The 22024-nt window shown below is 47.9% G+C and overlaps 1 protein-coding gene and 1 long non-coding RNA gene across 4 annotated transcripts; one reads left to right on the top strand and one right to left on the bottom strand.

Moving 5' to 3' along the window:
- Positions 1–5: 5 nt before the first annotated feature.
- Positions 6–18215, top strand: LOC308575853 (uncharacterized protein). Of its 3 annotated transcripts, none has more exons than XM_081174932.1 (5): positions 6–260; positions 9458–9663; positions 10867–10993; positions 11721–11834; positions 14826–18215. In XM_081174932.1, the coding sequence occupies exons 2-5, from the start codon at positions 9634–9636 to the stop codon at positions 16313–16315; spliced, it is 1761 nt and encodes a 586-aa protein (XP_081031058.1). In that variant the 5' UTR covers positions 6–260; positions 9458–9633; the 3' UTR covers positions 16316–18215. The 3 variants fall into 3 exon arrangements, with proteins under 3 accessions (XP_081031058.1, XP_081031057.1, XP_081031059.1); XM_081174931.1 differs by lacking the exon at positions 6–260 and adding an exon at positions 797–1530; XM_081174933.1 differs by lacking the exon at positions 6–260 and adding an exon at positions 5433–5586.
- LOC308576064 lies at positions 1539–8785 on the bottom strand. The gene is made up of 3 exons (XR_014003042.1): positions 8145–8785; positions 6490–7146; positions 1539–2331 (listed from the first exon to the last, which is right to left on the bottom strand). It is a non-coding gene; the product is annotated as an uncharacterized lncRNA (long non-coding RNA).
- Positions 18216–22024: the final 3809 nt, after the last annotated feature.

Raw genomic sequence — 22024 nt, 5'->3', positions numbered from 1 at the left:
ATAGAAAAAAAGGGATAAGCAACGCCTTCTGCCGGAGACGGAACTTCCTGGTTCCTTCTGGAGTTTCTCCACGACCGCCCTAATAGAAAACTATGATGGGTGGCAGAGAATCGTGTGTGTGTGTGTTGGAGGGCTGTCTTTGCACCAGCTATGATAGGATAATAGCACCGTGTCTTGCCCCCTCCCCGAACCCACAAAATACTAGAAGCAAAGGCGAGGCATAGAGATAGGAAAAGGGAAGAGCACGGCTGTTTTGCAAGGTAAGTGCAGTCACCCATTTATTTATTATATTAGGGTTTCTATACCGCCCTTCGCCAGCGGGCTGACACACGACACATTCGTACTGCATAATATAAAACACAGGGCACGGAAAAATCAAAACAAGTATAATAATATTAATATTACTATTAATATTAATATTAATAATAATAATAAATGCACTGTTCTGCCCGAATTCTCCTGGCAGCAACAGCATAAAAAGAGGAGAAAATCAGCAAAAGGGTACCTGAAATACAAAGCCAGCACACTAATGCAGGATTAACTTAAAAGTGTGACCCCTCGCTTGAATTCAGTAAGACTTACCTCTGCGTAGGCATGGTCAGGAGTCTGCTGAAAGTATATATAAGAGCCATTGAACTGAATGGACCTAAATAAGTCACGTGTGCATCGATTTCAGTGGGTCTGCTCTGATTTGGGTGGGACTAAGCTCGGATGCAATCCTTGGGAGGTTTGCGTGTGTCTCTCCCAGTTTAGCAGCAGAACATGACCTGTCTTTGACTGGTTTCCTATATGGATCAGACCCTCTAGCTCATTATCCTGTTCCCACGGTGTCCAAAGCAGATGCCCCAAAGGGAAGCAACGCAAGCAGAAAATGAGCACAACAGCAACTGTCTCCACTTGGGGGTGATTTTACAGAAAAATGACGTTTTGTTTGCGTTATTGTCTCTGGCCCCTTATGCAATGTTTTGCCTCTGGACTTGAATGATCTCCTCCTAACCCCCACTTAGACACGTAACGGGTACAACTTCGCACCCTTCCCAACACTGCAAGCCGGATCTGCTGCTGCTGCGCTTGGGGCGCCTCTCCTGCTCGGGAGAAGGGGCTGCCGGCCAGGGGGTGGCGGTGTGCGGATCTCCTGCCTGCCTGCCGGGGTGCTGCTGCTGCCGCCGCCGGGGAGAAAGGGGTTAAAGCGCTGTACGCTTTGCGGAAAACCCCCACTGCCTTTTCACTCTGAACCTGCACTGCTGGGGAGACGGAGGAGCGATCGGGAGCGGTTTTTACGCCGCCTGCTTTTACGCCTCTGGTCTGCTATTATTTTAGAAGGGCTGGTCGGGATTCCGATCCGGATTGAGCCAAGCGGTGTGATGTGAACGCAATCACTCCCTTTTTTATATATACTGTAGTTACCACTTTTTGCAAAAGCGCTTAAGACAACCGCTGGCATAGCAGCAGCAGCAGCGGATTGCAAGCGACAGCGGTCCCGATCCGTAAAAGCGGATGCTTTTCCTCGCGCAATGGGACTACTCGTGGGTAAGTGCTGATCATCTCAGCTGGCAGACCGGGAAGGCCCCAGTTTACAGCAAAGGTGGGCTTTCTTTAAAATCAAAGGAAACGAAATGAAAAGTCTCGCTGAGTCCAGTTGGGCTTGCTCCTGAGTAAGCCTGCAACTGACTGAAGATGTAAGTGTCGTGAGTTTGGGTGGACTTTGGGTTTACTTTCAGAGATGGCTAGTCCACTCCAAAAAAACTCTCTGAGTTAGGCTTCCCACCAAAATGGGAGAAATCTCTAACATTCCTGGACATGAAAAGCAAACCTGGTTTAATTTACCTTTTTTTAAAAAAACCACAAAAACCTTAATTTTTGGTAGGTGCCTAAAGACTCGCTCACTTGCCCAGCTACAAATTCGTTTACGAATTGCAGCTATAGCTATAGGGGAAAGGTGTGTGGTTTACTTGAGTCACTTTAATTTTACAGCATCTTGACTCCCCCCCCTTTAAAAATTACATCCCACTTATGGGGATGTGGTAGTTGTACGTTGTTGACAGCTGGTCTTTGGGAACAAATTCTGTAGCTCGGTCAGCTGCAGTCATCCTCTTACCTGGGAGTAAGACTCACTCAGCCACTGTAGTGCAGCAGTTAGAGTGGGTTAGCGTGTCGGACTTGGACCTGAGAGACCACAGTTGAAATCCCCACTTAGCCATGAAAATCACTGGATGACCCCAGGCCAGTCACTATCTCTTAGCTGAACCTACCTCACAGGGCTGTTGTGGGAACTGAAGAGGGGGAGAACCATGGATGCCACCTTGAGCTCCCTGGAAGAGAAGGTGGGGTCTAAATGCAATAAAAATAATAAAACTCAACTAGGTGTTACTCCTGAGTAAACACGTCATAGAGCAACCTGATATAGCCACTTTCCGGCTGGGGCTGATGAGAGTTGTCTTTCAAAACATCTGGAGGGTGCCAGGTTGATGAGGCCTGTCTCTTAACATCTGTTTGCATGTTGACAGGCTACTTTGGGGAATAGGGTCTGATACCAGTATCTGGCAATATTCGGGGTTATCTACTGCCTCTGACCATTAGGGCAGTTCATTATTTGAGATATGTATCTTGTTTTTCTGCTCCAGAATGACTAACACCGTATTTTTAAAAAGAAATTCTGAATTAAAAATAAAGAACCAGAAAAACCACAGAAAACTTGCAAAGGGAAAAGATGGATTGCATTGTATGAAGTTATTTGTCACTTTGCCATAAGTGAGCGATGCTTTGCGTGAAAAGCATCCTTTTGTCTGCCAGCCTGGAGCAGTGTTGTTCCCAAACTTGGGCCTTTAGCTGTTTTTGGACTACAGCTCCCATCATCCCTAGGTAGCAAGACCAGTGGTCAGGGATGATTGGAATTGTAGTCCAAAAACAGCTGGAGACCCAAGTTTGGGAAGCACTGACCTAGAACAACGTTCCCCAACCTGGTGTCCTGCAGACATTTTGGAGTACAGCTCCCACAAGCTCCAGCCAGTTTAACATTTCCTTGGGTGAGCTATATAGATTATATATCAGTAATCTTACTGACACACTCTCTCATAAAGTGGTAAACTTCTCACATGTGGCCCCTTACTTCTCTAGCTGTGGACATCCAACAAAGATAGATGGTGGAAAATTCAGGACAAATGAAAGCACTTCTCCACTCAGCACGTAGTTAAACTGTGGAACTCACTGCCACAGGAGGCAGTGATGGCCACCAGGTTGGATGGCTTTAAAAGAGGATCGGACAAATTCATGGAGGGGACGGCTATCCATGACTGCTAGCCACATGGGCTATGCTGTGCCTCCAGGTCCTGAGATCAGCTGCTGGAAACTACAAGAAGGGAGAAGGTTGTTGTGTTTGAGTCCTGCTTGATTGCTTCCCATCAAGGCTTCTGGTTGGCCTCTGTGAGAACAGGATGCTGGACTCGATTGGCCACTGGCCAGCAGATTCTCCTTGTGGAATGGACCACAGATTTAAATTGTTTTGAGACTCATGGGTATTGCAGCTTGATGAGGGTGTTTCAAACTCAGTTGAAGATTATACCCCCTCTCCCAATACAGTGCTACACTTCCCAGGTCCTGAGGCAGTTATTAAACTTCAGAATCTTAAGCTGTGCATATGTTCCGAAATATTCCAATTTCCAGGCTTTTCATAATATTAATTTTGGAACTCAGCGTTTCTTGAACCCGGCACAGGTTCTGGCTGATGTTGATGGCAGTTACCATCCAAAACATCTGGAAGGCACCAGATGAACGAAGCTTGGATTAAGGAAATGTCACACTTCTAGCAATCCTAAACAGGTTTACTCAGAAACAACTCCCGCTGAGCTCAGCGGGGCTTAATCCCCAGTACCTGCAATTTTGCAGCCCTTTTGATGATGTAAATGTGTGGGTTTTGCCAGCCTTACCCAAAATAGCAAGGCGGGAAGGAGAACTCAGTAGCTGTTTATTTGCATATGTTAATTCATTTAAATGTATGCACATTTTTAAAACAGCCTATTGTCTAAGACTGGGGCTTGCCACTTTGTCCAGAGAAAGAGAGAGGGAGGCAGACGCTGCTGTTTGCATAGAACATGTAAATGGGTGCATATTTTGTTGGCATAGAACATTTAAATGGGTGCATATTTACATTTCCCTGAACAAGGATGCTGAGATGGGCGAGGAGAGGAGAGGAAAGGAGGGGAGGGGAGGGAAGGGACCCTGTCAGGCAGGTTTGAAGCACAGCTGGTCCTGATTCTGTCTAGGTGCTGGGAGTACCTGGAATGGATGTGCTTTTTAGCTGCCTTCGGGAGTGTTAGGGTGATGGTGGGCAGGATGTGAATAAGGCACCGGAGAGTCAGGGGGGCTTCTTTAGTAAATGGAAGAAGGCAGCTCTTGACTTCTGACTGCATCCTAAGGAACATCATTGCTGCTACTTTCCGTTCAGGGATTATCAGCACAGTTCTCTCCAGATGTTGTGGACTACAGCTTCCAGTGATGACCGGCTGACCAGCTACACATGGAGGAAGGCCGCCATGGAAATGCTTTGGCAGCCAGAGAGCTGTGACTTATTTGCATGCTTAATCTTGTACATTGCTCATGCTGTTTTGTGTGCAATTTGCATGAATGAGCTGGACATAGGGCCCGGCTTTTGAAACGCCTACTGGTTGCGTGAGGCTGGTTTCTGCAGCTTTTTTCCGGGATGGAAGCTTTGTTTGTTTTGTTTTTTATATTAAAAAGGGCAACCTTCTTAAGATGCTTTAGAAACGGGTCTATTAAAATGAAGACATCACCTAGCTGATGCTATAAAGCAACAGACTCACGATATAGGATTGCCTGTTCTCCATCCGCCTGTAAGGACATGGGCTATATTCAGACTATACACTGAAAGTGCTGTAATGCTGTTTTCAACACTCATGGTTTCCATCAAAGAATTCTGGGAGCTGTAGTTTATTAAGGGTGCTGAAGATTGCTAGGAGACCCTGATTTCCCTCTCTGGGTGAATTACAAATGTCCATGAGTAGACAGTCCCTGCTTTACATTATGAATACCAGGACACAAAAGGAAAATAGTTTCAAAGGAAGAAGGTAAAAAGCATACTCAAGCACCATTTCTTTGTACATTTATTTCTCCTATAGCCTGACAGAAAGACTGCTGTAGACATCTCATGTACAGTGGTACCTCAGGTTACATACGCTTCAGGTTACATACGCTTCAGGTTACAGACTCTGCTAACCCAGAAATAGTGCTTCAGGTTAAGAACGTTGCTTCAGGATGAGAACAGAAATCGTGCTCCGGCAGCAGCAGGAGGCCCCATTAGCTAAAGTTGTGCTTCAAGTTAAGAACAGTTTCAGGTTAAGTACGGACCTTCGGAATGAATTAAGTACTTAACCTGAGGTACCACTGTACTGGTGCCCTGACAGTTCAAAGCTGACGCAGACCAGTCATGGATTCCCCCAAAGAATTATGGGAGCTGTCGTTTGCTAAGGGTGCTGGGAATTGCTGGGAGACCTCCGTTTCCCTTGCAGATCTACAATTCCCAGAGTGGCTTAACAATCAATCTCTCTTCCAAGGAACTCTTATATAATTGTAGCTCTGGGGAGGGAAATGGGCACCTCCTGACAAGTCTCGGCACACTTTACAACTCCCAGAATCCTTTGGGGGAAGCCATGACCCATAGCACTTTAAATGTGAATGTGTGAACGTCGCCTGCTTCTTTCTCCTGTAGTGGTGGGAAGAAGGACGAGGAGACAAGGCGAGTGTTGAAGGGGATATCAGTGCACCCGACAGCATGTCAAGCACGCACAGACGGGCTGCAGCACTGCTAAGGGTGGCCTCCTTGACAGGGAGCAGCCCTCACCTTGAAGGCATCTCCTCTCTGAAGGCTTGTCTGGTTTCAGGAGAAAGATTCCTGGAGAAAGGAGAGCAGGAGGGGGCTTTGAACTCCCCGTCCACAATTAGCAGACTGAGACTGAGACCCCTTGATCTCAGCCTTCCCTGTTATGAAGAGCATATTTTTTACTTCTGCCTGAACTACAGTCATTATTTCCAAACTGGCATCCCTACGTATGGATTAGCACATGCAGTTTTTGCACAGATCTGCCTCTTCCTTTGTCCTCCCTTTCTCCAATGTTGTAAGTTGCGACCACAGTTGCTCTCCAACCACCGATTGACTTTCCTGCCTCTTCTATTTTTGAAGACTTCTTGCTGCCTTCTTCTACAACCACAATGTTTACACCCTCCAATGGACATGCGGGTCAGAAATCCAAGAGGGCAAGGATTCAGAGGGGGATTCTGTTACTGCAATTTCAATAGAAATGCAATTCTTCCCAGGGAAGACTGTGGACAGGTGCTGCTGTGGGCCTGTATGGGTCTGCTGACCAGGGTCGGTGGTTTGAATCCCTGCAACAGGGTGAGCTCCTGTTGCTCTGTCCCAGCTCTTGCCAATCTAGCAGTTTGAAAGCACATCACTGCAAGTAGATAAATAGGTACCATTCCGGCGGGGAGGTAAACAGCATTTCTGTGTGCTCTGGCTTCCATCATGGTGTCCCATTGCACCAGAAGCGGTTTAGTCATGCTGGCCCACGACCTGGAAAGCTGTCTGTGGAGGACAAACGCCGGCTCCCTCAGCCTGAAAGCGAGATGAGCACCACGACCCCATAGTCACCATTCACTGGACTTAACCGTCCAGGGGTCCTTGACCTTTTAATTGTAGATGGTCAATTTTGAACCCCTGCCACGCTCTCCCACCTTTGAGTATTTTCAAAACTGATTTGCAGTGGTTGGCTCTTCCCATCCTCTGTGACATATTACTGTGGTTATTATGGTTATTATTTAATTACCTGCCCTTTGCTGTAAGGTCCCAGGGCAGGTTGCAACCATTATAATACTGAAAACAGTTTAAAACAACTTACAGTCACGGAAATAAGATGGGTCCTGAAATACGCATCTCAAGTGTCAAAGGCCAGGGTAAAAAAGAGTGTCTCCACCCCCATCATTGAGGTCCAGCTCCGAGGGCCTTCTGGCGGTTCCCTCACTGCAAGAAGTAAAGTTAAAGGGAACCAGGTAGAGGGCCTTCACGGTAGTGGAACGCCCTCCCACTAGGAAATAAACAACAATTTGAATTTTAGAAGGCATCTGAAGGCAGCCCTGTACAGGGAAGTTTTTCTTTTCTTTTCTTTTTTTAATAAATTTTTATTGAAGGTTTCAAAAGTTTTTTTTTATCACAACAAAAACAAAACAAAACTATGCAATAAACAAAACAAACATAAAAACATAAAAACACATATAATTTCGACCCTTAATTTCTTGTATCTTACTTTCTCGACTTCCTCATACCTCCCCTTTCTGTATTCCAATTTCTAATTAATTGTTCAGCAAATCCTTACTTATTTTTGTCTTAATTTCAATCTTACTATTTCTCTTTAACATATCCATTACTGCTTATAACCATATATTTTCAAATCCAGCGTCATTTTAACATTCATTGATTTTGTGATATTTCTTTAAATAGTCCTTAAATTTTTTCCAATCTTCTTCCGCTGTTTCTCTTCCCTGGTTTCGGATTCTGCTCGTCATCTCTGCCAAGCCCATATAGTCTATCACCTTCATCTGCCATTCTTCCAAGGTGGGTAATTCTTGTGTCTTCCAGTACTTTGCGATGAGTATTCTTGCCGCTGTTGTCGCATACATAAAAAATGTTCTGTCCTTCTTTAACACCCCTTGGCCAACAATACCCAAGAGAAAGGCCTCTGGTTTCTTCAGGAAGGTATATTTAAATAGCTTTTTCAATTCATTATACAGTGGTGCCCCGCAAGACGAAATTAATTCGTTCCGCAATTTTTGCCGTCTAACGAATTTTTCTTCTTGCGAAGCACGGTTTAAACGGTTTAACAAAGTCGCAAGACGTTTTCGTCTTGCGAAGCAAGCCCATAGGGGAATTCGTCTTGCGAGGCAAATCGCAAATGAAAAAACCTTTCGTCTAGCGAGTTTTTTGTCTTGCGAGGCATTCGTCTTGCGGGGCACCACTGTAGATCATTTCCCAGAACACCTTAATCTTTGGGCACGTCCACCAAAGGTGAAAGAATGTACCTTCATTTTCTTTGCATTTCCAACATTTGTTATCAGGCAGGTGAAAAATTTATCACCTGTGCAGGGAAGTTTTTCATGTCTGAGGTTTTACTGTATTTTTAACCTTTTGTCAGGAGCCACTCAGAATGGCAGGGACAACCCGGTCAAATGGGCGGCATATAAATATTGACATTATTATTAATAATATTCACCAGAAGTTGGATAATGAAGGTGCCAGATGCGTCTCTGTGGCAGGGAGTTCCACAGGTTGGGGGCTGCGACAAAGATGGCCCTCTCCCAGGCCGCCACCCCCTAAGTCTGTGAGGGTGGAGAAACAAACAAGAGGACCTGCTCTACCAATCTTAGCACCTGGTGGGATTGATAGAGAAGGAGGCAGCCTTTAGGGTATTTGGGGCCTGAGTCGTTTGGGACTTTAACAATGGGGGATGCCTTCGCCTAAAGGTCCGCCCATGTGGCAGCCTTTCTCAGAGGACTGTTCTCTATAAAGTAGGACACACCTTATTCTACAGGCTTCTCTACGTGCCCAGAGGCACTTCCATGTCTGACAGCAGCCAGTCTTTTTAACGATTGTTCTGCACTGCTTTTAGCATTTTTGAGAAAATGTTTCTTTTATGTTGCCGTATACCACTGTGATGCTTTATGAGAGGGCAGTATACAAATACTTTTATGAATAAATAGCATTTATGCCAGGCCTTGATGATGGCATAAAGGCCCCTAGTGGGGGCACCATTGGTACTGCCACCATTTTAATTTCCCAGAATGCCCCTGATATAGCATTTCAACAAATAAAAATGGTGGCGATCAGATCCAGCTGACCAGGTCAGAGGGTCCAGGATCTGTGGGTCTCATGGGGGTAAACTGGACCCTGGGAGATGCCTGAGGGAGCTGGCTGCTGATGCCAGGCCAGCGAGGGGGCCCTGTGAATAGTGCTATGTGGAAGCTGGGCTTTGGTGGGTAAGCAAAGATCATGGAGTGTGTTAACTCGCCTGGGGTTAGGAGCCGGTTCTTCCTGGGGCTCCTTCTTCACTCAAGTCGGCAACCTCCCACTGCAAAGAGAAACATTCCTGCTGTGGGGCTGTGTGCCAGGAAACGGTCTCTCCATCTGCTTCCTTCCGCCCCATTGCAGAATCATTTCGATGCAGCGACAGAGAGAACACGTGATGCAACGAAGCATTTGCAAATTCCCTTTATGCAAACGAGTTCTTCTTCCTCCCGGAGCAAAGGAGCGATTTGCATAAGCTTCATGCAAATTTATTCAAAGCCACCAATGCCTTTGAGTTTCTGAAACTTGCAATTTGCAGTCATGCCTGCCTCTTTCCCCCGCCCGCCCTCCCTCCCCTCTGTTTTCTCTCCCCCACCCCACCTCCAGGCATCAAAACTAAAATTGGAGCCCTCCTCTTGACGCTCCCCTCTGCTACTGAAGGACGTCCCGCAGAAATGGATCCACCTAGCCCTCGGTGGTGACTCCACCCAAGACCTCCCCACGGTTTTTTTGAAGCAGGTAAACCGTTGACCGCCCTGTTCAGAGGAGCGTCGGCTTCAAAGATGGCTGGGGCTGCTGGGCCCGCACTCTGGGTAAGAGGCTCTTGCCCTTTTGTGTAAAAGCTTCTGTCAGTTCTGCATGTTATCAGTTAGGATGTCTGTAGTGCCATCATTGTAACTGACCTGTAATGGAAGCAAAAAACAGTCAGGTCCCTGCCTCAAGGGGGGCGTACGGTCAATGTTCTCATCGACTGAGCTTCATACAAGTGGGGTGTCACTTTCACATCTGTTTTTGGTGTCAAGAGGCCCCAACAGAGTGTGTGTGTGTTTGTGTGTGTAAAATCCACACCCCAACATTTAGAAAATACCTGGATTATCATAGAATCAGAATTGTAGAGTTGGAAGGGATCCTGAGAGTCCTCGTCCAACCCCCTGCAACACAGTAATCTTTAGCCCAATCTGAGGCTCAAACCCACAACCCTGAGACCAGAGGTCAGCAAACTTTTTCAGCAGGGGGCGGTCCACTGTCCCTCAGACCTTGTGGGGGGCCATACTATATTTTGAAAAGAACAAAAAAATGAATTGCTATGCCCCACAAATAACCCAGAGGTGCGTTTTAAATAAAAGGACACATTCTACTCATGTAAAAACACGCTGATTACCAAACTGTCCATGGGCCAGATTTAGAAGGCGATTGGGCTGGATCCAGCCCCCGGGTCTTAGTTTGCCTACCCATGCCTGAGACTCTTGAGCCACAGAGGTGTGGAGCATGGCTTGACACTGCTTTGAGAGCCAGTGTGGCATAGAGGTTAGAATGTTGGATCGGGACCTGGGAGAGTCCAGGGTTCAAATCCCCCACTGAGCCATGAAGCTGGCTCTCAGCTTAATTTCCCTCTCAGGGTTGTTGTGGGGAATTAAGTGAGGAGATGGAAAACCAGCTATAGCCGCCTTGAGCTCCTTGAAGAAAGAGGTAGGATATCAATGTAGCAAATAAGAAGAAGAAGAAGAAGAAGAAGAGTTTGGATTTGATATCCCGCCTTTCACTCCCCTTCAGGAGTCTCAAAGCGGCTAACATTCTCCTTTTCCCTTCCTCCCCCACAACAAACACTCTGTGAGCTGAGTGGGGCTGAGAGACTTCACAGAAGTGTGACTGGCCCAAGGTCACCCAGCAGCTGCATGTGGAGGAGCAGGGAATCGAACCCGGTTCCCCAGATTACGAGTCCACCGCTCTTAACCACTACACCACACTGGCTCTCCCTGTAAATAAATCAATAAACGAACAAATTCCTCTTTCAGGACCCAGTGACTTTTGACGAAGTGGCCATTTACTTTTCCCCAGAGGAGTGGGCAGAGCTGGCAGATTGGCAGAAAAATCTCTATAAGGATGTAACAAGAGCCAGCTATGAGATGCTGGTTTCATTAGGTAAGCTATTTGCTGTTTATTGGATGGCTCATGGGTTGTGCTCACCCGATGAATTTGAAGGGCTCCAAAAGGCAAGAGGTTTTTTTCACTTCAGTTATAATTAATATCCCACTTTGGACTTTAAAAGCTGTGGGCCTCCAAATGTTGCTGGGGTGCAGCTCCCATCACCCTGACCATTGGCCATGTTGGTTGGGACTGATGGGGTTTGGCATCCCACCTCAAACCTCTCAGAGCTGTGTATCTCCAGAGCAGTCAAAACTGTGCTGTTATAGTTTTGCTGCTCTTGCAACGGCTCCCACCAGCCCTGACCATTGGCCCTGCTGACTGGGAATGGCAGGAGTTCTGCAGCATGCAGAGGACTCTGCATTGGCCACTCCTGCTGTAGACCATACCCAGCTAGACTGATCAATGAGAGACCATGTGGTATAGTGGTTAGAGCTGGGGTGGGCAATTTTTTTTTATCCACAAAGCTCAACAACATTGGTCGGCCCTCACGCATGTTCAGTTCATCAAATCTGGCCCTCTTTGAAAAAATTTTGGGCACCCCTGCCGTAAACTGAATCGTTCGTAAACAGGACTGTTCTTAAACCGAGGTACCACTGTACTTTTAAAAAAAGCACTGAGGCAGGGGCAAAAAGTGAGGGGGTGTGCCATCTTGTTCTTTGCCTCAGGTTACATAATGTCTTGGGCTGGTCCTCAAGTGCCCTATCAATCTCCACTTTACTAGGCCTCGCCTTACAGAAGCCCGACATCATTTTGAGAATCGAGCGAGGGGAGGAGCCTTGCGTGGGGAGTCTCCAGACCTCAAAGGCAAGAGAGGTTGCACACCACAGCATCTTTGGTGAGTCCCAGGCTCATAGATCAGAATATTGGGAGCTTCTGGTTGCTCTGAAGATGGCCCCCAAATCTGGTGTGCCAGTGCGGCGGGAGATGTGCTCTACATTGCATGCTCGCATGGTGTTACTGGGAAGAAAAGTGTACTGAAGATTTCCTTGTCTCTAGAAGCAAATGGTGTTGCAGGCTAAATGTTTTATTTTGCTTTAAGAGGAGGACGCCTCAAGGGCAACAGGCTTTCCAGAACAGCTTTCCAGGGGCCACATGCTGCAATGGGTGAAGGAGAAATTTGGGTTGCCTTGAAAGGGGAACCCTTCCGAATTTGTATTCTTTGCAACAATACACAAACTGAATCACAGGTCCTTCCCCTCAAAATTCGCACATCTCTGAATTGTGCAATGGGACGTGTACAAAATTGCATACAGTGGTACCTCGGGTTAAGTACTTAATTCGTTTCGGAGGTCCGTTCTTAACCTGAAACTGTTCTTTAACCTGAAGCTAATGGGGCCTCCCGCTGCTGCTGCGCCGCCGGAGCACAATTTTTGTTCTCATCCTAAAGCAAAGTTCTTAACCCGAGGTACTATTTCTGGGTTAGTGGAGTCTGTAACCTGAAGCGTATGTAACCTGAGGTACCACTGTACAGTACAGGTGCATGCCTTAGTAAAAACAACATATAGCAATACATCATATTCAGGGAACATCACGGTTACTATTTCTGCAGCAGGGGCCCTGTCTCCAGGGCCCTAGAGCTGCCCAATCAGCATGAAGTCTTCACGTCCTTTGTGCTGATTAGAGCCAATCAGAGTGTAAGGAGGTGGGTCAGCCACTGAGGATTGGCTCCTAGGGCCACTCTGGAGAAGGCGTGCAGGAATAATTAATTAATTAACTAATTAACTAATTAACTAATTAATCCATCTACCCTGCCCCTCTGACAGGGTTACCTCAGCTACTCTGGGCAGCTTCCAACAAAATACAAGGGGACCAGAAGAAAACAACACATCAAACATTAAACGTTTCCTGAAACAGGGCTGTTTTCAAATGTCCACGAAAAGTCATTTAGGTGTTTAAGCACTGAGAAGAAACAGTTCTGTATGCTCCAAAAGCTAAGCATTTAGGAACCCTGGAAAGACAAGGGGCTTCACTTTCAAGAGAATGGTGTGCCAGGGTCACCATATAAACTTGAAAATTCTGGTAATGTCCAAATGTCCAGGGGATGGGGGCTAATTTGGTGCCCTCTGTCTGCCTCTGCCAGTCGCCCCGCAAAAAGCTGAACAACTAAGCAACTGCGTCTGTACTTTTACTTCTTGAAATAGGGCAACCCTAAATTAGAAGCTTATTGTATAACCTTCGAAAAGGACTCAGGTGTGAGGAGGAGTTGCTGTGGCTATTACGAAGGGCCCTTGCACTTCTGGATTTGCTGCTATGCTACTGTAACATGGTCCCTAAGGCTGGAACTCTCCACACTGGGTGGTGGTAAAAAGGCAGGTTTTTAACCCTTCTTGATCAAAACGTAGTCAGGTCTTCTGTTGTGATCTCACCGGTTTTCTGTTGGCTCACATACAACCTTTCGCTCTTTTTTTTATATATAAAATTTTTATTAGGGTTTTCTCATTTTTTTTAGACAAACACAAAAACAAACATACACATCAACACTACACACAAATAACACGTATAATTTTAAAACCTTAATTTCCTAACCACTTTCCCGGACTTCCCCCACCTCCCCTTCTTGCATTCCAATTCCGAAATTTAGCTCAGCAAGTTCTTTATGCTCAAATTATCCCTTATTAATATTTTACTTTATTCATCTTAGTTAGCCAATTTTAAACCTCTAAACCTCATTTTAATATTCGACATTTACCTTTTTCTAAGGTCGACCCAAGTTCCCTTTCACGAAATTCCCAATTATTAAAATAATTACAAAACATCTTGACAAATGAAAACATATGATTATACCCCTTTGGATTCCAAAGCTTTCCCCCCCTCCCCCGGTTTCGATCCCCAAGAATTGTCCTTCAATCTGTCAGTTCTCAGCCTGGATCTATCACGTCCGAGGCCCTTAAATCTCAGTCCCTTTCAGCCGGTTTTGTTGACAGTCCTTTATGTTGAACATCAATTCTTGGAGCATCTTTGACCCAACAGGGTTTATGTTTTTTCCAACCAGACCTCCATATTCAAAAAAAGAGTCTAAGTCCTGCTTCTTATTCTTTCTAAGTCCAAGTAGCCCAAATGTCCCAAACATTCCAGTTTTCGCCTTGATCAAATTTGTAATCCATGGGTCTTCCGGACTCCCCATAGGGAAAAATCCCCAATCTTCATTCTCCCTTTCAGACCAAATTTTCGTCATCCAAACCTTGCTTTCCTTATAATCCATCTTAACAGGCCTCTGGTTGTCCTTTTTCACTTGCAGCATTTCCGCTCCTCCTTCACATTCCTCCAAAACGGCACATGTATCTTCTTTTACAGCTGCAGATTTTTCTTGAGTCAAGTCCTTAACCGCTTCAGCAGATTTGTTTATTTTAAGGTTCAAGGTTGTAAGATTTGTAGCCATAACATCACTCTGCTCTTGCAGCTTTCCCAGGAAATCAAACACTCTATCCAACTCTGCCTGTATTTTTCCATCTGCAGCCATTGTAATATCTCAGAACCCCCTCTAGAGGGATTCTGGTTACTAAGTGTTCTTTCTCCAACAATCAGGTTATTTTGTTCTTATTTCCTCTCAATTCTCAAAAACTTACAGTCCAATGTAGCAAAAATAACCGACACAAGTAGCAAAAAGCAGAATTTCCTGACTTTGACAGCTCATTTGACAGCTGTCAAACTCTGTAAATATCTTCACAGGCTCTCTCGCGGATCGCTCCCGGATCCGGGGGGGGGGGGGGTTGCACTTCAACTCTAACGTTCAGTTCTAATCCTCCAGTGATAAACTTATAAATCCAAGTCGTGAAATTAAAAATTTTGTCTTACAACCTTTCACTCTTGTCTCCTGTTGTTGCAGATGGCCAAATCCTGATTAAGAAAGAATCCTGCCTCGAGGAGCAGCCACCATGCTGTGTGGGGCACCCAGAGGTGCTGAAGACAGGCCCGAACAACGGGACCTTTGGTGAATTTTCCACGTGGCCAGGGAGCCACCTTGGGGCCAACTCGGCTGTGAATGGAATGGCCTCTCTGCCCCCTTGGTCCACTAAGCTCCAGTGGCAGAACGTGCAGGCGCCTCCCGTGGAATTTCAGGTGGGGCACCCAGGGGTCTCTGGCAGTGCTTTCTGGCCTGGCGGTGTCACGGTGCCCCCACCTAGCACCTACGAGGAGACACTGCTCATCTGCACCCAGTGTCAGAAATGTTTCCCTGCCCGCTCGGCTCACGGCACCCCCTCCAGGGGAGAAGCGACGCAAGTCTGCCCCGAGTGCGAGAGCAGCAGTGGCCACAAGGGCACTCCCGCCGCGGCAGACCCGCGAAGCCACAACGCAACGATGCAGCCCTGCTCTTGCAGCCACTGTTCGGGGCTTGGCGTCCGCCAGAGAGTCCCTAAGGAGGAGAGGCCCTACAAGTGCGGCAAGTGCGAGAAGAGCTTCCGCTTCGTTCACGAATACACGTGGCACCAGAAGGTCCACGCCGGGGAGAAGATCTACAAGTGCGGCGTGTGCGAGAAGGTCTTCCGCCACAAGCAGGAGCTGATGTGGCACCAGCGGGCGCACACGGCCGAGTGGCCCCACAAGTGCGGGGTGTGCGGGAAGAACTTCCGCTTCAAGCAGGAACTGACCTGGCACCAGAAGACGCACTCGGTGGAGCGCCCTTACAAGTGCGCTGAGTGCGAGAAGAGCTTCCGCTTCAAGCAGGAGTTCATGTGGCACCAGCGGGCGCACGTCGGGGACCGCCCCTACAAGTGCACCGAGTGCGAGAAGAGCTTCCGCTTCAAGCAAGAGTTCAGCTGGCACCAGAGGAGCCACGCCGGGGAGAAGACCTACAAGTGCCCCGGGTGCGACAAGAGCTTCCGCTACAAGCAAGAGTTCTACTGGCACCAGAGGATCCACACGGGCGAGCAGCCCTACCCCTGTGCTTCCTGCGACTCCACCTTCACCTGCCGGCAGGAATACATGCGCCACCAGAGGCTGCACGACGGCGAGAAGCCCTACCAGTGCCCGCACTGCGATAAGACCTTCCGGCGAGGGTCCACCCTGATCCGGCACCGGCGGATCCACATGGGAGAGGGGCCGTTCAAGTGCTCCCACTGCGACAGGACCTTTGGCCAGAGTGCCAACCTCATCAAGCACCAGAGGATCCACACGCTGAAGGACGAGCCTGTGGAGAACACCCACGGAGAATGGGGCCCTTGTTTGCAGGGCGTGGGGGTCCCTTCTGTCCAGCCTGAGGCCGTCAGTGTGCTGAGCCTGAAGACGGTTTCCGTGGGGGCGCTTCTCTTGCTGAACCTCCAGGAGCCGAAGCAGGAGAAAGATCCAGCCGGGAATTCTTGGGAACCACAAATGTGACCTCGGGTTTTTTACAGGACCCCTGTTAAAAAAAAGATGGGGAATTGGGTTTTGTAGAGGGGAGAAGAGAGAGAGATTGATTCCACACTGGTAGGTTTGGGCCGATCGGTCGATCTCCAGAGTTTTGGGGGCAGATCGCCCAATGGCAGACATTACAAACTGTAAAGTAAGGCAGTGCCCTCTGTGTGGAGGGAGGGGGAAAGGGACCCCCATCAAATCCCAAGGAAGAGGCAAATTCTGTTGGTGAGGCCTGTTTGGAATATGTGAAGGCAGAGCTGCCCCCAGCTGAGCCGAACGGGAGCGATTCGTTGAAGGAAGTGGCTGAGGCTCTTGGTTCCACATACACCAGCAGCATGGTGACATCCAGGTGTTTGGGAGTACATGTCCCATCAGCTTCAGCCTGCACGATGATGCGAGCTGGGGTTGATGGGAGTTGTAGTTGAAAACATCCCCGTCAGCTGGGGCTGATGGGAGCCGTATTCCAAAGCAGCCACATTGGCTGGGGCTGTTGGGAGTTGTAGTCCAAAACAGCCACATTGGCCAAGATTGATGGGAGCTGTGGTTGAAAACAGCCCTGTCAGCTGGGGCTGATGGGAGTTGTAGTCCAAAGCAGCCACATTGGCTGGGGCTGGTGGGAGTTGTAGTCCAAAACAACCACATTGGCCAGGATTGATGGGAGTTGTAGTTGAAAACAGCCCTGTCAGCTGGGGCTGATGGGAGCCGTAGTCCAAAGCAGCCACATTGACCAGGGCTGATGGGAGTTGTAGTCCAAAACAGCTGCATTGACTGACGAGAGTTGTAGTCCCCAAACGGCCTGAAGGGCACCAGGTTGGATGAAGCCTCTGCGTTCACAGCCTCTGGTGGTTATCTTAGCACCACCGTAGTGCGCGATGTAATTGATTGATTTATTTTTGCCTGATCGTGCCAGGCTCTTCTTGGGAGACAAGGCCGCTGATAATTGTTTCTTTATAGATCTGGCACCCTGCTTATTCATCCCTTCTGTCTCAACCTGCTTTGCACCCAGAAAAAACAACAATACCCTCCTGGCTCCCAGGTAGTTGCTTCAAACTGTTGGCCGAAATCTTATTGCTGGGCTTGTATTCGAAGTGCAGACTGAGAATACCTAAATGAGAAAGCAAAATAGCCCCTTGAGGGTGTGCTCTTGCACCTGCCCAAAAGAAGACTTGCAGGTGTTCCCCGTCAGAATTTGGAAACTGCAAGGAACAGACACCCACCGCCTCCTCTCTCTGCATCATTACAGTTGCTCTGAGCCTCAGTTTCCCCGACGCTCGGATTTAAGCTGGTTGGACATTTTCTTTCCAGCTCTCCCTTTTGCCACCCAAGAAGCTTTCGCCTAGAACTTCCTTGCTTTCACTTCAGTGCTGTTCCTTTTGAGCATTGGCACGGAGAGGTCCTTGCTTGGAGTGATCTGCACGTTGTAAGGTTCTTGCTTTGGGAAACACAAATAAGCACCTGAAAATTAAAAGCTCTGTTGCCTGGGATGTTTTCCTGTACGTGAACAGAAGACTTTTGCACAGCCCCTGCCTTGTTCAGTGTGTCTTGAGAAGAAAGGCACCCCGGCTGACCGTGCCAAATTTGGTTGCCTGTCTGCCTCCTTTCATAGCCACGTCCCATGATGGCTTGGAGGGGTGGACTCTGTAGTTGGGACAATACCCGAGCGCTGATGGTTTCTGCACATTGAAGCAAAAAGGCAGCAATGTAGCTTTCCTGGGACCTTGCTTGCACAGCCCAATTCTGTGACAGCCTCTTAATCCAAACTGGCAACCTCCAGCACCGTTTTTAATCTCCTGGTTGACACTGTCTTGCCGTCCTTGTGAGTTTCCGTGAAATCCGCCCGAGGCTGCTATTTTCTTACTTAAACGAGTATTTTAATGTTGAATTGTGTTTGGATAATGTGTCATGAAATATGCAATTTTTTTAAGGGTGGGGAGGGAAGGGTGTAAGATACTATTTGGGGTGCAGAGATGCCAGCGTTTTCTTCCTCAAAGGGCTCTTATGTCTTTCCAAGCGGCCTGATAATCAGAAGCGAGGCTGTGGCAAGGCAGAGGTAGGCCGGTTGCCATGGATACCCTGTTTATCACGGAAGCTGCCCTTGTTGCAGGGAGTGGCAGGGAAGGTTGGGTTGTTGTTTTTTTAGTCTGAGGGCCACATTCCCTCACAGGGAACCTTCTGGGGGCCACATGCCGATGGTGGGCGGGGCCAGAGACAAAAGTGGGTGGGGGGAATTTACCTATCTGCAGTGAGCTACATCGGAAGCCAGAGGTTTCGACACACACATCTCCATCCCCCATCCAGCCAGGTGAGCAAGAGAGATGATCCCAGGTCAAGGAATCATCCCAGCCAGGAAAAAGCACTTGAGGAAGACTTGAGGAGGAGGTATGAGCATCCCAAGGGCCAGAGAGAACTGGAGAGCCTATGGTTTCCCCACCCCTGTCTTATTTGAGACCCCATGCATGAGGGATAGCTCGGTGGGCAAAGCACAAAGGTCTTACTCTGAAAGTCTTGGGTTTGAGTCCCATATTGGGCAAAAGTTTCCTGCATAGCAGGGGGTTGGACTAGATGACCCCATGGGGTCCCTTCCAATTTGACGATTCTAAGGGTCTATGATTCTAAGGACCCCAGGGCTTTCCTCTACCACAGCACACTATAATTGGGCTACCCTGGTGCTCAGATCCCACCCCACCCACCTCTCAATGCAACACAGCTGCCCCAAGCAATGGAGGAAAAGGAGGAATAGCCACCAAGAGGCTTGGCTTGAAAGATTCAGTAGCCTTGATATAGATACTGAAAATAATAATAATAATAATAATTTATTTATTTATTTATGCCCCACCGATCCGGCTGGGTTTCCCCTGCTACTCTGGGCGGCTCCCAACAAAATATTAAAAACACAATCAAACATTAAAAACTTCCCTAAATAGGGCCGTCTTCAGATGTCTCTTAAAAGTCAGATAGTTTATTTCCTTGACATCTGATGGGAGGGCATTCCACAGGGCGGGCACCAATACCAAGAAGGCCCTCTGCCTGGTTCCCTGTAGCTTCACTTCTCGCAGTGAGGGAACCGCCAGAAGGCCCTCGGAGCTGGACCTCAAGAGTCCGGGCCGAACGATGGGGGTGGAGACGCTCCTTCAGATATACTGGGCCAAGGCCATTTAGGGCTTTGAAGATCAGCACCAACACTTTGAATTGTGCTCGGAAATGTACTGGGAGCCAATGTAGGTCTTTCAAGACCGGTGTTATGTGGTCTCGGTGGCCACTCCCAGTCACCAGTCTAGTTGCCACATTCGGGATTAGTTGTAGTTTCCAGGTCACCTTCAAAGGTAGCCCCACGTAGAGCACATTGCAGTAGTCCAAGCAGGAGATAACCAGGGCATGCAACACTGGTGAGACAGTCTGAGGGGAGGTAGGGTCTCAGCCTGCGTACCAGATGGAGCTGGTAGATAGATGCCCTGGACACAGAATTAACCTGTGCCTTCATGGACAGCTGTGAGTCCAAAATGACTCCTAAGCTCCTCATTCACACACCCCTTTTGTTTCTACTCTATCACCCTGTGGTTGTGGCACCCGGCCATTTGTGTTGCGATTGTACGCCAGCTCAGATGGGGACCTTTCATCTTCAGGGGGTTGGTTTGCCTGCGGAAGTCCCGCATGCGATTCTGAATCAACATTGATATTCAAAATGAATGAATAAATCAAAATTCTGGGGTGGGAATTAAAAACAACAACAACAACAATGTCCTGTACGTGAATTGCATCATGACCGACAACTGCCAGTACTTTGGGGGCATGGTCTGAGCAAAGTCCCTGAGGGCCTGATAGTGGGATTTGGAGGGCCACATCCAGTCCTGGCACTTGAGGACTTGCATAAAGGCAAGTCTCTGTTGGAGACAAGTGTCTTCTGTGCTTAAAGGTGAGGGCTGACAGGTGGAATATCAGGTGGGGCTAGGTTTTTAAACTAGTCCCACATCTATCAAGCAATGCCACTTTCCACCAGATGATGGCACTCTATCCTTTTCAGCTCAAGAGTCGTCTTTTCCCTTTGTCCATGAAGGGGCAGCAATCGGAAGGGATTCCTGCTACGGAGCAGTTTATGGCAGCTTCCAGAATTATACACCTTCTGCCCGCATGTTAGATAAACCAGGTGTGGGGAAGTGCCCAGACAGCAATCACAGGAGAGTATGTATGGCTTTATTATGGTGCAAATAAGAGACCCAGCTCTTGCAATTTTCCTGGAGGAGTAATTTCCTGGCGGTTTTGCCTCCTTTATATAACACAGAAGTTTCTTGCCTTGCAAAGGTGTGTTTCAGCCCACATTTTTAATACGGGCCTGCCAAATTCACACTATCCAAACCAGTTTGTGCACCAAAACACAGCTATCTTTGGGAACCTGCACTTCTCCCAATTTTATGATGCAGCTTTTCCCACCAAATGAATGTGTGCAAATATACATACGTTAGGAGACATTTAAAAACTCACACATCAGTGAAAACAACATCCCAAATGGCATTCTGCTCCGGGGAGGTTACGTGCAAAACGTGTCTATTAAGCAAAACTGGAAATTACAAGAACGATAAAATGTGTTCTGAAATGCCAATGAATTTCAGATGCGCACACAGAAATTGATGCAGAAATGTGGAGAAGCGTGGAAAATGAGAAACTGAGAGACTGTGGGATAGCTCAGTCAGCAGAGCACAAGACTCTTCATCTCAGGGTTGTCGGTTTGAGCCCCACTTTGGATGAAAGATCCCTGCATTGCAGGGCTAGATGACCCTCGGGACCCCTTCCAACTGCAGTTCTGAAATTGGCAGATTTCATTCAACGTTGCTCAGAAGTAAGTTCCATTATGTTCAATGGGATTACTCCCCAGGGAAGCATCCATTAAGCATCCGGGTTCACGTGTCCCTTGGCCTAGACCCCTGGGCGCTTCACATGAGAGGTATTGATACATATTTTAACATGAGACCCTAAGAGCAGCCCTGCTGGATCAGGCCAGTGGCCTGTCTAATCCAGTATCCTGTTCTCACAGTGGCCACCCAGAAACCTTATTTGGAAGCTCTCAAGGAGGACACTGGCCCTAGAGCAACTGTTCCCACTCATGTGGCTTCCAGGAACTGATAATTTTTCTTTCATTAGATCCTGGTGGGCCGTGTTATGACCACGGAGGGGGGGGGCAGGGGGGGAGAGTGGAGTGGGATGCAGGTTTCCCTCGTTGATGGAGCACATGTGCTAATCAAAAAGAAAATACAGCCTTCCCAGGACTGTGTCTCGAGTCCATCCAATTAGCCTTTATCAATGCTATTTTAAACCCTGTGTGGACCCCCAATCTGCTTCCTGCTGCTTATTTGGTACTGCTGCTTAGCCCTGAGTTGATTCCCAGCGCGCCTGGGCACACCACCCCTCCCTCCTGTTGTTGACCGGAGCTGTTCTGGGCCAAGAAGCATTTAGTGGAAAGGAGAAAACTAAGCACAATTTTCCCAGCCGCTTAAGCTATAAATAATCAGGGGAAAGGGCCTGTTGACAAGAAGAAAATAAGGGAGAGCCAGACTTTTTCCTCCTTTGCAGCATTCCATAATAAGGGAACTTCGACGGGTTCAGCTCTCGGGGACAAATCGAGGAAAGGGGAGATTACCTCTGAGTGTGTGCAGAGTGCATTTCTCATTTGGTTTGCCCTATCCAGCTCACATGCCC

The sequence above is a fragment of the Podarcis bocagei genome, assembly GCF_964188305.1.
Source record: "Podarcis bocagei genome assembly, chromosome: 16".
Lineage (NCBI taxonomy): Eukaryota > Metazoa > Chordata > Lepidosauria > Squamata > Lacertidae > Podarcis > Podarcis bocagei.
This window is presented reverse-complemented; position numbering and strand designations above follow the sequence as displayed.